We start from the raw sequence: 18,392 nt of genomic DNA, 5'->3' as shown, positions 1-18,392 counted from the left end.
ATAACTAAATTAAATTAAAAATTTCCTGTAACACTTGTCAAAAAAAAAAAAAAAAAGTCCTTGTAAAGCCCTTCTCACTAAGTTATTAGTAGCTGGCAAGCAGAGAAACAAAGAACAGTGAAAAAATAAATCCTCCACATTTTCTTACTCTTGTAACTGGTGTAGAATAGTGCTTTGTGCCAGAAAAACGAACAGTAATAGTATAATGGAGCAATAGAAAATCAGAGCATCAGCTATAAAGATTATTGTTCGTATGAGATAATTGTTAATATGTATACTTCATAGTTGCCTGCCATGATGAGTTTCGCAAACTTCCGTGATCCTGCAACATTGCAGCGTTCACCAATATTAACGAAGTTGGTGTATGGCCCAATCCTGAATGGCTCCAGACCTTAAAAAAAATATTTTTTAACATATTTGTTAAAACAGAAAAGAAAAAAACTGCATAAGAAAGACAAAATCTCTTTTCTGAACTGTAAAATAAAGGTCTCTCTCTATGAATAGTGATTTCTCAGCACATCAGTGCTCTAATGAGTAAGTAGCAGAGCAATGCAATGAAACAACTGCCAATACATCCACCAAATCTTTCTGTTCTTCCTCAATGACAGTCAATAATTTACTTGATGCACAAAAAATAACAACCAACTTTTCCAATACAGAAGTTAAGCTATAATTCTTTGGGCATCTGTGTGTATGTCCTCTCAACTTTAAACTATTTTACGTCATGCAGCCCACTGAACTGACTGACCAAAAAGGGCAGCTCATAACAACAGACCTTAGTCCAGAGAAACAAGGCCAGTTGGGCCCTTGGGTAGCAGGAAATGCAGAGGCAAACAAACTCTACAGCATAACCAAATAAGCTAAGATATGACATCACAGGCCAATCATGATATATTTTATTTATGCTAAACTCCTTTGACATGAGGTTAAAACACCAGACTGAAAAGATGGTACTGTTTTACTCAGATACACGGCTCAAAGGTTTGAAAGAATGCCCAAAGTGTGGAACATGCAAATCTAGACTTTGTTAAAACAAAACACTGGATGTATTGCTGGAACACAGTCCCAGTGCAACTGAATCAGCGTCTGAGGTGAGACAGGGCAGCCCTCACACAGCTGGTGTACAAAGATCTCATCCCAGCTCTGCCAATAACTGTAGCCAAATTACCTGGTCTCTCTGTGCTTGACCCTCTCTGTTGTAAAGTGAAGACAAAGATACTCAATTCACCATTACAACACATCTGAGACTTGCAGAGTAAATATGCTGGCTTGATTATATTATACAAGATGGGAGCAAAAAATGTTCTACTACTCCTTTAGCCAAAGCAGTAAGACTTAGATGTGGTTACACATCCATAAGCTTGCTGAAGTCAGACAGAACCAGACATTCACAGCATTGCCCTGATCTGCAGGAAACAGCCAATAAATTTATAAAGAAAACTTTCATTAGTAATGAAATTAAACTGCTACACACTTTACCTGACAGCAGCATGTATCCTTCAGAGAGAGAAGGTGGAACACGAGGCTTACAGAATTTCACAGCTTCAGCAATTTTTCTGAGTTACAGAAATAAGAAAGTGAAGTTTTCAATTAAAATTAAATTACTCCAGACAAAACTCAAAGAGCATATATACCAGACATATAGCTACATTTCCAATTTAGCCCTGTAGAGACAAGATGGTAGTTTACTTTGAGGCCAAGGGCAAAAACATACTCCCAGAAGATTCTTACATAGCTATTTGCAGGAAATATACAATGCTGAAGGTTATTAAGCTGCAGAATGAGATACAGTTGGATACTTGAAGGATTTCAGAATCCATCCTCAACCACACTGACTTTTACCATATTCATAACTTGCTGAGCTGAGCAACTGCTAATGACTGAAATATCAAAACCAACCAACCAAAAAAAAGCCCACAAAGCTCCAAGCAAACACAAAAAATAAACCCAAACAAACAAAAATAAACAAAACCCCAAAAACAAAACAAACAAACCCAAACAAACGATCACCCCCCACAAAAAACAAAAAACCGAAGAGACAAACATTGTTCTGTACTGAGACACATTTTTCAGATGCCAGAATGACTCATGCTGTTCACATTCACTTTCTCTTGACACTATTCAGGACTGACACACACTGCCCTCTACATGTTTACATGTCACCTCTCCCAGTTTATATCAGGATAAAAATTAATCACAACAGCCTTTTCTTTTTCGAATTTAAGTGAAAAAAGGAGGGTTTCCCACTGACCTACTTGCAGTGACAAAGACATCAAATGCTCCTTCTGACTAGCCAGGAGGACCAGTATCAGTTGTACAGCACTCATAGAACTTCTGTTTAAGAATTTCCCCAACAAATACACACACACATCCCTTCCTTCCATCTACTACCAAAGGAAACCTTTTGGCTAGGATTGCAAATAAAGAGAAAGAAGATACAGTACAATAAAGGAGAGAATGGGAAGTCTATTCATCAATAAAGAGGAAGAAGCAATTCCAGAACAATTTTAGATGACAAAACCAAAGAGGCTTAATCCTTGTCTGAACCACACCTCAACTAATTTTTCATGATATGCACAAGTTGTTCCCACTTCATATATTGCTGATATTGGCATTCAAGTGATCCACCTTTTCAGGAAACTCTAAGACAAGCCATGGAATACTGCGCCACAGAACCAGCACTTAAATTTACTTTGCAGTCCAAAGCTATAGCAAATGAAGTACCTGATATGTGCTGGTGTGGTACCACAGCAACCTCCAACTATGTTGACCAAACCATCCATAGCAAAATTCTGTAAGAGGAAGGAATATTTTGTTCAGAGTTATTAAAGCTATGTTATATAAACATTTATTTTATTTGTACATATAAATTTTTAATGTATATATATTTTTTATTTGGTTTTCTCCACATGTGAAGCAATTCAGGGAGCTCAGAAAAAAAACCACTAAATTAAAAAAAACAATTTTCACTATATTGTCTCTTTAGGAATTGTTTTGAGATTGGACTCCCAAAGCTAAACAGCAATTTCAACAGGTAATTTCAAGAGATTACATTTGAAACTGGCCTATTTTATACTGTGTTCTTGCTGACACACTGCAGCTTCAGACACACAGTTCTGTCTTGCACAAATCCAGTGGCATGGGGTAGGACACCCAGCACTGTAACACCCTCAGCATCAGCAGTTCCTGTACACTCAAGTCTGTAAAATTGCGCCAAGTTCATAAACACCACTCGGCTTTTTGAACAATTCCCAAATGTAACAGTAAGAACACAGGAGTGCAATGAGTAACATGCACAGATCAAGTGGCAGGAAACCTTAACTTAGTACATAAAAGTAATTAAGGTTTTCAGTTTCCTAAGTAGTTTTCCTAGTGTGATACTTCAAATCGCTATCTTTCAGCAAATTGCCTTTAAACAATCCAAATTACAAATATAGCTATCTGAAGGGGAAAAAAAATCCAACCTCAGTATTGTAACAAGTATGCAAAGGATGCAAGCAGAGTTCTTGTCTATTAGTACATCAGATGTGACATAATATGAAGTATTTTATACCTCTATATGCTTGGCAGTCACTTCTGGAGTTTCATCATAGCCACCAAATGTATTGGGAAGACCTTAAAACATAATTTTTTTTTTAGTATTACAATTTGTTTAAAGTCCAAAAGAACAGAACTAAATTCCATAAAAGGCACATTTAAAACGGCAACAATTGTACGAGGACTAAAATTCCTCATCATTCTTGCAATCACTACTCAGCAGATTATTAATTATGCAAAAAAACATTCTGGATTCATGGTTACAGAGCTAACAACAGCTATTTTCAGGAGTTTAAAAGATTCTTACTTTCTTTTTAATAGTAAAAACAATCATCTTTTTAAGCTACTTCAACTTTTTAATTGCTAATGAGATGGAACAGGTTAGCTACATTTCATGTGCCAAGCATAGGAACATGGGCACCAACACACCTGCGTTGGGGTAACAGATGATGTAGGCGGTTGTACATTTTCCAATTGTTTCAATGAATGGACGCATTTCAACTGCCCCTAAAGCACAATTTAAGCCAATACTGGAAAATAAATTTTCAAAAATTATGTTGAAGTCAAAACACCTTTTACACACAAAACAGATCAATGTTAGTGCCGGCAACCGCTAACTCCCACAATCATCTAAAACAAAACCAACCTGATCTCCAATTTCTTTAATCATCAATACAGCATGACTGTGCAAAAGGAGAACTCTCAGGTGGAAGAAAAGCACGAGAGGGAAGGGGGCTGGGCTGAACTGAACTGGGAACAATAAATCAAGATTTCATTTCAAAATCCAGGAGGAAAGTGGCAGCATTTTGACAGCAATTGGAGCAACACGACGGCTGTTTTCTAGGTAAGAGAGAGAACAAGTGGAATGAGAATGGCAGATGGAAAGGAGTCTTGTGCTACAGGAAAAAGTATGAAAAAAGGTTGGAAAAGCAAGACCTGCATCAAGCTGCTAACTCATAATTTTCTTTACAAATTATAAATTATGTTAACTTTGGAAGAGAGCAAGTGCCTCCCCAAGAAGCCTCATGGCAACACTAAACTTGGGCTACTGAATCTGCTACATCTTATTAACCAAGACAGCTCTACAGCAGAATAATTTCTACATGAATAACTTTCTAAACAATTTTACCAGTATATGAGATCTAATCATATTTTCTTTCATTTAGTAATAGATACATAAATGAGACTTGCACTCAAAATATCTCCATTTGTATTAAATACAGAAATTTCTCTTACATAAACTATGTAAGATATTTTTTACATGTTTCCTGATCTTTCTGCACCATTCTAGAAACCCCCTTGTGAGCACTGCAGAACTGGGAAGGTGTTCATAGAGCTGCTGGAAGAGGAAGACATAAAAAAGCTTTCTCTTTTCCTGGAATAACAGTCTCAGAGAGGATGCAAGCTAACCCACTGAAACAAGGATGCGTTAACAGACACGTCTCCCAGCTGACTGAGCTCCACAGGCAGCTGAGCTAATTAAGTATCTGTATGCCCACTTAGTTTCACCGAGGTCAAAAGCAGAAAAGCCATGCACAGGATGGGGAGCATAAAATGGTTTTTGAATTTTCTCCTGTTTCGAAGGAGCAGGCAGGGCATTGGTAACTTCATATGTTGTAGCAATAAATGCTTGCACTCAGATTTACTTGTTTGACAGAATGAAAAATTGTTGAAATCTGAGGGGCTCACAGCAAAATCCAAACCAGGGATCTTGAATATCACAGTCACAGATCAAGATCAAATAACACACAAGCCCCTTTTTCCAGTAATTTAGGGACGAGACAGTGAGGGTTTGGTTGATTTTTTGTTTTGTTTTGGTGTTTGAGGGAGGAGGGTATATGTTATTTTAAACAGTAACCGTTACTTCAAAGTGCATTCTCTAATACATCTTATACTAGCGAGAAAAATTTGAAATTAACCTTTTTTTTTCTCATTTCAAGATTTGGTGTTTACATATCTTTAAATCCATTATACAGATCCCCTGGGTACAAAGAGCAAGTCCAAGGAGTACACAATTCATTACAGCAATGAGGTTCTGGAATTTATTTCAAAGTGTGGGTTCCCTCACACACAAGGTCTTCAAAGCAAAGCAAGTCAAGAACAGTTAGCAAGACTGCCTTTATCAAATGCAGACAGATGCAGCATATTTCCTACTCTTAAGTCACTCCATTTACAAGCTTCCATCTCATACTCCCCACATTCCACGCTGCCTGAATTATTACCCATTACAGGGATTGCTGACAAGTTTATTCATGAGCATGACACAATCCAAGCATTACTTGTCTCAGAACTGTACCAAAGACATGCACATTCATTCAGAAACAAAAAGGAGCTTCTGTGGCCAGTACCCTCTTCTCACAGCAGCCAAAATCATGCGAGAAAACATTTGAGAAAAGAAAACTGTTAATTATGCCTTAAAAGCCAAAAGACTTGAGACAGATAGCTGATATTCTTTCACTGCTACCCTAGTGTAATAACCATCACACACCCATGTTAAGCATAACCTCCCTCTCTTGCTCATTTCTCCACAGCAGTCATACAAAAACTCCTGTAAAAGACAAGGCTGTAGAGCATCCTTGGGACCAGAACAAAATCCACATTATGGCCCAAAACTCAGTCTATGCCTTCTCAATGCTGCCACAGTAGAAACAATCATAGGATCTGAAACACATCTGAGCATCTTTCATGGCAAGCAGCTTGACACATATCTTTCAGCATTTACTAAGTACAGTTCATGAGTTTCTCTGTTACCACTTCCATCATCCAGACACAAAGCACACTTTTAAAGGTGGGGTCCAAACCAAACTGAATTAAGGAATGACACATGACTCTAATCAGGGCATAAAAAACCCGAAGAGAAACACATGAACATGTCTAACACAATTCCTAGGACACTACCATTAATCAGCTTTCTCATAACCCCAAAGCCACTCAGCACCAATTTGGCCATAAAAGCAACATTAAATGCAATCTGTTCCAAACACTAAAATACCCTTCTGCTACAGTGCTGTATAGTAGCCTTTTCACAAATGAGAAACAGGCCCTAAACATTGAGACTCAAAAGACAGCTTTTATGAAATATGCCTTAATAAATTCTCTAGTGCCCTTCTCTCTTCTTCAGAAGCAAGAAAGTTAGAGAAAAATTATCTGAGACAGACTCATGCCAAATATGGATCACAAGGCCGTGATGCTGAGAGAAGAAGTCAACTACCACCCTGTTCCAAGAGGCTCCATATGTTACTTCTGGAACACCGTCTGGTCTGGGAAAGTGGAGCCTCAAGGGCAGTCAGCAAAACTGTGAATGCAGTCTTCTGCTTCTGCATCACTGAGATGACAGATTGCGTGGTTTAGCTGAAATTTTGTTGTAAAAACAAACAATGGCTCATCATAATGTTCATGGTGTGCACTACTAACAGTGAACTAAATGCTTTCAATAAGAATATTCTAAGAAAAAGACATCTATTTCTGGTGTAAGCTTTTGAGTGAAGACAGCCAACCTGAGAGTGAAAAAAGGCAAAGAGAAGACAAGGAGGCAGAACAGGGTAAAGAAACACAAGAATAGATAACCAGGGGAAGGTATTAAAATTAATATGCAAAACCTTGCATAATGACCAAATCTGACACATTATCCATTTGCACAGATCTTAACCTCATATTTATTTGAGCTTTTCTGTCTGGATAGAAAAGAATTAAAGTGAATGGAAGCATCAGGAGCTCTCAAAACAACCATGCACATCCTTGAGAAAATCACTCATGGCACATTTTTCTAAAGTTCAGCAAAAAGGACACTGCAGTAGTAGCTTATGCTTTGTTCTTTCGAGACAACATAAAACACTCTCAGATGGCAGTGCTTCAGTTTAAGAGATACAAGTCCTGTCTGTACCAGGGATTGGCTCCTTGCACAACACAAGACAGTAGGAGATGGCAAACTACAGTCTCAGATTTTGACCTAATTGTGATTTCAGTGTAAACACAATGCCCCAGACTATTTAAAGCAATGAATTGAAAATTCAGCTTTCTTTGGAAACAATTTCTGTTGAGGGAACAATAAAAAAACATGTTAGCAATGCACATGGTTACAATTTGTATAGTTTCAACTTAGCTGCATGCAAGGGTTAAAATAGAAAAGAATCTCAATCTAGAAATAATAAACTAAGAGAATGAATGATACATTTCCTTACCAAAGTGGCTTACTGTGGGAAACACTAATGACAAATGCCTCTCCTGTCTGGCCAGAGAGGGTACGCCCACTCTTATCCACAATAGTTCCAGAAACCTAAATATCAATTGAGCACAGAGAAAGGAGAAGAATTAAATGCACAACAGAATGGAAAATTAAAATGGATGAATTGCTATAACCCAAAATAGAGATGCCTGTGCTCCACTCAAAGTAATGAGGCACAACTCAAACAGAAAAATTAAACCCTTTTCACCATATAAATGTTTAAATATTTTTCTTGGAGAAATAAGACTGGTTAAATGTTTTTGTCTTTCCCTCTCTCCCCACTCTGAGTCAAGGGGTTAAGTTAGAAACGTAGTTAGCAAAGATCATATACTGTTACTAGAGCTTAACAAGAAAATCAATTGATACCAGGTGGGGGTAACTGAAACAAGGCTGGGAATGACAGGTGATATATGAAGTATTGTAAGTGCAGAGCCATAAATACCACTGACTTCTAAGAATAAGAGAAGGTTTGGACTGTGACCAGCAAGTCAAGGAGACTTGCCAACTTGACATAGGTGGAGAGTTTACCATGAGGAAGGCATCTTACTTCCTGCCCAGAAGCCCACCAACCCAATTAAAGAGCAACTGTGCAGCTGTAATGGCTATTCGGCTGATTATAATATGAAGCGGGCAGGTAATGATTATGTATTATGTGTCCTTAGAAACCCCTCGGATGTGCAAAACCTTTTCTGTATAAATAGACAGCAGGACTCTCCAACTCCTCACACATGTCTTTGGAAACAATTCCACATGTCCAGAGCTTAATACCCTTCTTTTCAACTTTAACTAGTTGGAGAGTCATTCTTTCCATGCTTCACCTCCTTAGGAGAGAAGAAAAAAGAAAAGGGAGAAAACTACTCTGAACTATCCAGCAGCCAGGTAGCATGAGTTCTGATGACAGCCTCTGAACCAATCCACAGGGTTTTTTTGTTTAGGCAGCTCTGAGTAGTCACCTTCTCCTCACATCCCCATTTAAGTTATTTCAGGTCTCAGGACTGCTACTAAGCTGTTTGGTGGTGGTTGGTGGAAGAGGTGGGTCTGACCTTAACAAGTTACTCCTTTCACCAGAAGGGAACATCAACTGTTGCAACATAGTAGTGGAAGTATAAGTTTTAACCTGTACAATCACACTTCTTCAGCAGTATACAGAAAGAGATGTGCAAATAATAAATAATTGACCCCAACTAACAACTATGAAGTGAAGAATTTGGGAGGCATCTGGATGAGTCAGGAAAGGCTTCTCAGATGTCCTGGTTCTGGCCAGGATAAGGTTAATTCTTGCAGAAGCCAGGACAAGACATGGGTAGGACAACAGAATTTATACCCCATCATTGCCAGGACAACAGAGGTTCTACCACATCATTGCCAGATGTGGGAGAAGGGAGACTCTCCAGCGAGAAGGGGTTCCTCCCAGTGGGACAAAGCGGTGCAGCAGTGCAGTAACACCAGCTCCGAGCCAGTTCTCTCCAGTTTGGGAGACGACGGCCTCAAGCCAGAGGGAGCAGCAGGGTGGCATAGCTGCAGCCAGGTTCAGCTGTGAGTGAGCATCTTTGCATGTGAATTACTCACTCTTTTCTACACTTTTGTTATTGATATTGTTGCTGTTACTGTTCTTTTTCATATTGCTGTCTCCAGTAACTGTTAGTACCTCAACCCTTGATCTTTGCCTTTTGGGCTTCCAATTCTCTTCTCTCTCCTGCCAAAGGGAAAGAGAGAGGGGAAGAAAGTGGTGGAGCAAAAAATCCGGCACATGATTTGGACGATCTCAGTGAGGGCACTGATTTGCAGAGTACCACTCCTAAACCACACCACCAGGTCTAAAAACCTTTTTTTCCAGAAGATGGAATGAGTTTAGAAGACTCCATGAGAAAGTAAATCCACTATTTACTCCAAAGCATGCTTTCATATTGATGCCACTTCCCCTCTTCAAAATACTCAGTCAAGGAAAGTGATCAGTGGAATCTTAGAAAGCTGTGCTAATGTTTGTAACTTCTCAGCATAACTGAACAGGGAACAAAGAATGAGGATCCAGGCTCAAGGACCATTCTGTTCAGCGCAATGAAGACAAAAAGGCAACTCTAAAAACTCCCTGTGCTAACTGGTCAAACACAAAGCTGTGAACCCAGAAGTTCTACACAATGACACCTCTAGAAGCTAAACTAAGTAACAAAAGAGATGTGTATGAATGCAATTTCCAAGCTCACTAGCAGTGAAGCAAAACATCAGAAGCTACAAAGAAAAAAATGGAAAAGGCAGAGAACATTTCTAGGCTATCACACAATCCCTGACATCTGCACTTTGAATGCTGCATTCTATTGTCATTCCACTCTGACTTGAGGAAGTAGAAAACAAAAATGGGACAGTAATGAATGAACCAAATAGAACAGCTAAATAGAAGTGGACTCATCAGGCTGAAAAAAAGATGACTAAAGGAGGCTCTCACAAAGGACCACAAATGTCATGACTATGCAGCAAAGGGAACATAGAACAGCTGTTCATTATCATTTTCAAGAGATACATGACAAGACACAATAGACAATATCAGGTGGACGAGCCAAAAGTAAGCAAACTTTCAAACCAGCACATTCATAAACTGTGAAATCTACTGGCAGATTATTTTGTAAATGCCTGGGTCCCACATAGGTTTGAACACAGATGCAAGGAAGGAGTAAATGCATTCAACAAAAGCCTACAAACAGACACCAGCTGAAAATCAGAAAGCCTGGACTGCAAACTGTAGAAAACTGGAAGAACACATCAGAACTTTCAAAACAATCTTATTCATTATCTGTATTTCTTCCAATGAGCACCAACTATCAGAAAAAGAAACATCAGAAAAAGAATATGGAGCAAGACAGATTTTTCTGACTTCAAATGGCCACTCATTCTACTTGAAAATATGTCAGAATTTGCTTAATTTCCTCCCTGAAGCTCTGGTTCCTATTTCCCTCAAGACAGCAAGCCTGAAAAAAACCCCATGATTAGACCTTTTCTTGTGGAAATACATAGAATGAATACACACATTGTAATTCCTTAGACTATGGCTTGATCTTGCTGAACAGAGCTATCCCAGGCTGATTTGACAAAACTGTAAGAGGTTTTACTTTCACAATCATGTGGAAAAAAGTACATTTCCAATAAACTCATTTCCTTCATTTCAAAGCACTTTAATCAACCGGCATCTCACTAGTTCACAAATGAAGCTTAAGGATATGTAAAACATCGAAATATACTTACAAATATGGGTCGGGAAGCATACTCTTCCTCAAATAACATCTGGAGTGCAAAAAGAGCTGCCTACAGAGAAATATGTTGCAAAACATTAATGATTTTTTGAGAGTTCTTCAGATTGTTAATTTCTTTTTGTTTCTATGGGTTCAATGCCCTTATTTATTTATTTATTTATTCTATGGCTGTTTATGCAACTTGCTAGCTCACAGTGCCTGCCAGAATTTACTACACTCAGGAAGTTTTACCCTTACCCCCAGCATATTCCAGATGTTCCAAAACACATTTTGGTAACAAGTAGAAACGAAGTATCACAGGGAAACCAAATAAGACCAAGACTACCCTGAAACCCAGATCACATCAGCATGTGCTTCTCCCTCATAGCTGCAGCACAAGCCCCGCCCCAAATGTGGTTGTACGTACTCTTCCCAGAACACATTCACTGCCCTTGCGTCTATTTAAACATGTAGTTTCCAAAGGGTTCCAACCACCACAAATTTTTACAGTAAGAACTGCAAGTGACTCCTTTGAAGGTCCTGAAAATGTCCTCCCTCCTTAGGGTAAAAAAGTCACCCCCTGAACATGCCCTTAGCATTATGTTAAGCCTATAGGCTCCTAGCCAAACCTCCATGATGACCAGTCAGATCTGCAAAGGGCAAGAGATGTCACTTCACATATTATGTAGCCTGCAGCAATACCCTAAAGAAACACTGTATATAACATCTGCCAGACTTTTCCACAACACAAGAAGTTTTAAGTACCCTAACAACGCCATCCCCTGTGCTGATAGAGGATTAAGGTAAAAGGATAAAGATATAAGATTAGATAAAGAAAGAGGTAGCATATTTCAACATTTTATTCCTTCTATTTTACTCTTCTAATCTTCTATTCCAAATTGTTCTTTCTTAAAACTGATGGCAGAGTTCCCCCACAAAAGATACCTTTTAATAGAGCTGCCTTACAAGCCTTCCCATGCCTAAAACGAGATTCACTGGACATTCCCTTTTCAGTGGGCATCACAAGCATCCATTGGACAGATATGCTAACAGTGAAAAATACAATCAGAAGCATTTGGAGATGTTGAGCAATACAGTAGAGCTTCTGGGAATAAGAGGACAGCTGGCACAGACAGCCAAGAAAGATACAAATGGCACATATTAAGAGAAACCTTCTGGAAAAGGCTGATTAAAAACCATCTCCTCACATTCTACCCACTTGCTATCAGCTGAAGAGCCTTCTCATGTATTTACTAAACAGTAGCTGGCAGCTCAAATAATATTATCATGAATTTCCTTAGGTAGTACAGCAAATACTTACATTAGTGTGGTGGGTTTTTTTCCCCAGAAGTCTCACCTTAGCATTGGCAGTGTCAAATATGGTTTCCACCAGTAAGATGTCAACTCCTCCATCCAAAAGTCCTTTGGCTTGCTCTGTATAGGCCTCAACCAGTTCATCAAAAGCTGTAAAACGGGAATGATGTTAATTTCATCTGGAGAAAAATCTTTCAAGACTACTGCCTAAATCAAATAACTTGATGGTGATAAATACTTACTTATGTTCCTGTAATCTGGTCTCTCCACAGATGGTGACACAGAGAGTGTCCTGTTTGTTGGACCCATGGCTCCAGCAACATATCTCCTAATTCCTAGATCAGACACAAGAGGAGAAAAAGACGCTGAACTATTCACCTCTGGCTATACAGTGACAGTCAATGTAAAATACCTCTGAGGACACCAAGACATGCATATCATTCAAGGATGAAGAACTATAAAACAGGAAACTCTTGTCTCAAATCTAAAGTTTAGTCAGCACAGGATCATCCAGCACAGCCAATTTCTTTTATTTCAATCCAACAGGATGTTCAATGTATACTCACAGGATAGAAGAACATTTCTGAAAAGGTCTCAATTAACTTTTCTTCTAAGAATCATTTGTCTCTAATGCAAGAAACTTCATTTAATTACTCTAAATGCATAGCATAGAACTGTCCTGGCATTTTTTACTACATAACCTTATTTGAATATTCTGGCATGTGCCCTAAAAACCACACTTTTTAAAAGCATGTTCCAAATCTTACTTTTTTATTGCATACTATGAATTACATCAGTAAGGTGCTATCTGAACAGCAGCAGCACTGTTAGCCTGAAATACAGTTTGATTGTAGTATACAAGCAGAAATTAGTCTTGTAAGATAGCAATGTCTACAGCAGTGTAAATGAGCTCTAACCCTTCTCACATAATGCCTAGAAGGTATCTGTAGAAATGAAATGAAAATATTAAGATGATCCCTTTAGTTGCTGAATAAAGTTACATCACTAGTTAAACACTAGGATTAACTGGTAATCCACATTTACCTACAATCAGCTATCCTAGTTCTGGAGCACAAAGATTTGTGCTGTACAAACCTAAGGAACTTCTAGCAGTCCCTGCTGAATTTATTTTCTCTAAAACCCATCTGAAGATGTGTATCACTTGCAGTCTACACCAAGCAGGCACAAGACAGCTGTGCTGAAGAACACCTTAAAGACTAGATCCATCAAAAATATTGAAATTAGTGTGATATAGAGAAACAAAATTGTTGTTACTGTGCCTAACTTGCAAACCTGCACAGCATCATTTTATGTCCCATAACGTAAACCATCAAGTTATCCTCTAGTTAGCAACATTTCAAAGATTGCAGCATTGTCCAAAACTAGAAACAAGTAAAGAGTTAAAATAATACTAACCTGTCTCAGCAGTTACAGTGTCTGCTGCTTTTCTGGCCACCTGTGCAGAGACTCTGTTTAATCGATATGCCTGGAACAATTACAGAAAATTACTGAGCAACCTTTAGTTCAGTCCAGGATAACTCATCCTCAAAGAAACACAACACTTGCATCCAGCAGCCTGAAATACACTCCAAAGGTTCAAAGTCACACAAGTATGTATCAGCACTATCAGGAGGCTTCATAGGAACAGCTCAATATATCTCAGCAACAGAGCGGGAGGTTCATCCACGCATGCCCCGCCTGCCGCTGCTACTCATAAAATCTCATTCTTTAAGGTAGTAAATAAATCCTGCTGAGATCAACAGTAGCTGAAGGACAGGACTTTGATGACAAAATTAGCCTCCTCTTAAGTCCACTTTTTATTCAAGGAGTGTATTTCCAAGTATTTACTTTCACATATTTCCTCAAATTCTCAAAACAATACATGACAAAGAATAGGCACAATAAATGCAAACTAGAAAGGACTTGTACATACACCAGCACAAGCAACACACAAGAAATATCCAAGAAAAGAGCAGTTCTATTGTGGCATTAGTAAGTTGGAAGAACTGAAGCAAAACATACCTGTTCACAGAACTGAGAGATCCTGTGAATGCTCAAATAAAATCTAGGACTAATTATTATTGCCTGTACCTCTGCTGACAAGAAGCACACTGTGTCTGTGAAGCAGCAAGTGCAATTGTTCACAGCAGCAAAATGGAGCTACAATCACATGGCTCAAGAGGCAGCATACAGCCAATAAGCACAACACCAATGAATCCTGGGACTAAGATGATCTTGGTTGCTAGCATATGATTAATATTTTAATGTGCAAATAATTTAGCATTCTTACCAAATGCTCAAGGCCATAGTCAGCCTGTGCAACTCGGGTGCTGCTGAAGGTGTTGGTTTCAATGATGTCAGCACCTGACAGCAAGTATTCCTGCAAGACATGAAAGAAACAAAGCCTGAGGTATGGAATGCAAGTAACCCAACTACTTTGTCTCATCCAGATGACAAAAAGTCACAAATTATTCCTCAATTCAAAGCTGATCAAATTCGAAAGGCCTTATTCAAAAGCACAGGGCCAAAGAAATAGAAGTGTTCCATCAGCCACACTTTCTATTAACAAGCAATATTTATAGAGTGATCTGTGCCACTGGAGCACATTCTAGATTTCTGCACAGGGATATGGTCAGACACAGTCCAATCACCTTCAGCAAGCAAGGGCTACTGTGGGCAGTCTCAGAAAAGGCCCAAATTAAACAACAATAGAAAATTAAAATGTTCTGAAGAGATTTGTACAGCACAAGAGCACACTGGGACAAAATAGAAGCTCGGGAGAATTATGTTTTGTGCAGATCTCATTTAAAGTTTAACTAATGACCGAGTTTCACAAAACATTTAAGATTTCTGCTCCATTTTGGTTGTCTAATTCCCATTGAAGTAAACGGAAATCAATGCAAACTTCAACATTTTTGCAGATTCTAGCCTCCATTTATATAACCTCTATCAGCTGCCCTTCTTCCTAACTCATCTTTTTGATCTCTTTGGACACTGGCATGATCATATTCAAGGAAATTAAAACAGTTGAAGTGCTAGTTAATCAAAAATACCGATGCCACCATTGAACATAAACCCCTCAGATTTTTCTACAAGAAGCAGATGAACTCATTGAGTTCAACAGTGCAAATAAAGTCTTGATCCAAATGACAGCTGAAAATTAATCTGTTTTAAAACATGTTTTGCTGCAATGAAATACGCTTTCTCTCAACTCCTCTTGAAAACACATAAAAATATCTACAAAAAGATACATGAAAATATACAAGTTCTTACATGTCAACCAATAGCATATTAATTTTCTGAAAATTATCTAAACATGTTAAATGTATAAAAGCCCTCTAACTTTACTGTCTACCACCACAGAAGGAAATAACATAATCAAAGCAGGAAGTTAATTTTTGCCTTTGAAAATACATCACGTTTCTTACCTTTGAATCTGACTTTGCCATCCAAGGTACAGCTAACAGTTACTTTTTAAGCTACTGATATCTCTGTCATCTAACTCACCAGGTCATTTAAAAAAAAAAAAAAAAAAAAAAACCAAAAAAACCCAAAACTGAACAAAATATTTATTTGTAGAAATATTTTCATCTATTATTGCAAGCTCCTTCTGTCCAGTTGTCAGAAGAAATAACCCCTGGTAGTTCTGAAATATGAAGTCACCACCCATTGCTCAGAAAGCCTGATTTTGAGTCAATACATACACTCTCAAGTCACATTACTATTTCTCTGCTAAACATGCCAAATTCAACTACTAAAGCAGCTTGCCTTATTAAAACCACAAACTATTATAAATTCCAAGGTTCACGATCACTATTGCTCAATTGAACTCAATCTACAAATACTTCCTTCTGAAATGTTTACAGGTCAAAGACTGATTCCTTCCAGCTCATCATTCTTAAAATCCAAAGAACAGCAGTTAAAACGTCATTAAAAAATAGAGACTACCTTTCAAGTTTAACCAACATAAGCCAAATATGATTCTCATCAATGAAATACAGATTTTGTCAATAAATAATTGGAAAAGCCCACAACAGATGTGAGGCTTCAACTGAATAACAAATAGTTACAACACTGTTCAAGTACTCCAATTATTACAGTAAGACCTATGAATACCTGCAGCTCAATAAACACAAGATTTAGGAAGTTGTTTTTTAATGTCTAATTGAAGACAGGAAAGCAATGAAATCTGTTTGCAAATTCCTAATCATCAGCAGATTAGACTGTTTTATTCTCTGGACCACATGTTAAAATTCTAGGGAAAAAACAAGACTAGGGAAGCACATACACTCATTAGGAAGTTCATATACTCATTAACTACACAGGCCTGCTTCAGGCTGCCACATTTAACAGCCCTTTAATACACAATTATAGAAACACATCTAGAATTCAGATATGTCCTGCTTATGATGCATTTCTAGTGCTAGCTGAGAATAAAAAGAGAAAATAAAAATGAAATAAAACAGAATCTACAATTAATATAAATACACCAGGGACAGAGTCAAAAAGGGATTTAAAAATAGCACTGCCTAGGTGACATCAGGAACCAAGACAAAAATGCTGTGCTCACACAACCAGAACAGTCAAATCTGCTCATTCTTTTTCACATGGCTACCTAGCACTCTGTTCCCTATCCCCAAAAGACAGTGGAGAGCCAGGAACCTGTGGTACAGAAAAGGAGAGCGCAGAGGCCAAGTTCTCCCTCTTTTTCTTGTCGAAAAACACAAACCAGAACCACCTACCTTGTGTATGTCACAGATTATATCAGGCTGAGTTATACTCAGAAGGTCATTATTGCCTTTCAAAGGCCTGGAATGATCTTTAAATTCATGCCCTCGGAAATCCTCTTCTGTCAGTGCATGTTGCTGGATCATGGTCCCCATGCCCCCATCCAAAACCATTATCCGCTCCTGCAGAATAGATTCAATTTCATCTTCCACACTTTTCTGGGGATCTGCTGGAAAAAGATAAATATTTCAGTCATTCTGAAATTCCCTATCTATACATATGGCCAACCTGAGCCCTTCCCATTCAAGAATAAAGTAACTAATCCTCTGCTGAAATCAGACAGTAACGGATTTACTTCACCTGCATTTCCAATCACCTGATGTAAGGTAACAGCTGCATCCAAGTACAGTTAGGCTCAATTGGTCCTTTGCCTAAGGACAGTCACCCACACACAGTCAACCACAGGAAAAAGTTAACAGAAGTTCACAAGGTTATACATGAAAATCTCTACATAAACTAGTTTCCAAAACTGAAAAGTGTGATGATTTTTACCCCAGCAATGCTTGAACAGTAATGCAGAGCTGCCCCTTGGTACCAGACACCACATTGTAAGTGGTACACAAGCACAAAGCAGAAATTAGTAGGCTTCATTAAAAAATAAACAAATACCCACATCTACTCTAATTGCTTATATCATAATGATAAAGAGAAATAAACTGAGCAAACAAAAACAATTTTTCAACTGAATCCTAAACTCCCTTAGGATTACAATAGTAAATGACTTAACAAACACCAAGATATGCCAACAGATAATATCAGGCTTTAATTTCTTTTGCACAAAAGTAACAAGATACTCTTTTCCTCCAGTAATGCCAGAAGAAAATAGATCACGCAAATCACACAGTTTATTATAAGACATTGAGCAGGGTAAATCTAACCATGACTGAAACAAAATACTGTAGACATTTCAGGACTATCATTAGAAATAAAGTTGAAGTACTGCTTCAAGATCCCAAACACAGCCATCCCAAACATTAATAAAAAACCTAATCTGAGGCATTAAGAAAACAAACAAACAAAAAACCCAAACAAAAAAAAAAATAAACCTCCAAGATCACAGCAAAAGTAATTCTACTTTTCCTCTTTAGAACATACACAGAATCATTTCAGAATCATACAGAATCACAGAATGGGTCAGGTTGGAAGGAACCACAGAGGGTCATCTGTCCCAACCTCCCTGATCAAGCATGGTCATCCTAGAGCACATGGCACAGGATTGAGGCCAGGCAGTTCTTAAGTATCTCCAGTGAGGGAAACTCCACAACCTCTCTGGACAATCTCTTCCAATGCTTGGTCAATCTCAC

At 38.2% G+C, this 18,392-nt stretch overlaps 1 protein-coding gene across 5 annotated transcripts in view; it reads right to left on the bottom strand.

Moving 5' to 3' along the window:
- Window positions 1-18,392, bottom strand: part of MTR (5-methyltetrahydrofolate-homocysteine methyltransferase) — a 51,109-nt gene that overhangs the window by 28,190 nt on the left and 4,527 nt on the right. Inside the window, exons 2-13 of one of the 5 annotated variants that reach the window (XM_021527074.3) lie at window positions 17,043-17,254; window positions 14,591-14,680; window positions 13,717-13,786; window positions 12,543-12,635; window positions 12,344-12,450; window positions 11,000-11,059; window positions 7,719-7,813; window positions 3,967-4,067; window positions 3,554-3,615; window positions 2,725-2,792; window positions 1,480-1,556; window positions 279-391 (exon numbers count right to left, since the gene is read on the bottom strand). In XM_021527074.3, the coding sequence (XP_021382749.1) occupies window positions 279-391; window positions 1,480-1,556; window positions 2,725-2,792; window positions 3,554-3,615; window positions 3,967-4,067; window positions 7,719-7,813; window positions 11,000-11,059; window positions 12,344-12,450; window positions 12,543-12,635; window positions 13,717-13,786; window positions 14,591-14,680; window positions 17,043-17,254 (1,148 nt within the window). Of the gene's footprint in view, window positions 1-278; window positions 392-1,479; window positions 1,557-2,724; window positions 2,793-3,553; window positions 3,616-3,966; window positions 4,068-4,183; window positions 4,378-7,718; window positions 7,814-10,999; window positions 11,060-12,343; window positions 12,451-12,542; window positions 12,636-13,716; window positions 13,787-14,590; window positions 14,681-17,042; window positions 17,258-18,392 lie in introns of those variants that run through there. The other 4 variants (XM_021527073.3, XM_021527077.3, XM_021527078.3 and 1 more) reach the window with 4 other exon arrangements.

The sequence above is a fragment of the Lonchura striata genome, chromosome 3, assembly GCF_046129695.1.
Source record: "Lonchura striata isolate bLonStr1 chromosome 3, bLonStr1.mat, whole genome shotgun sequence".
NCBI classification, from domain to species: Eukaryota; Metazoa; Chordata; class Aves; order Passeriformes; family Estrildidae; genus Lonchura; species Lonchura striata.
This window is presented reverse-complemented; position numbering and strand designations above follow the sequence as displayed.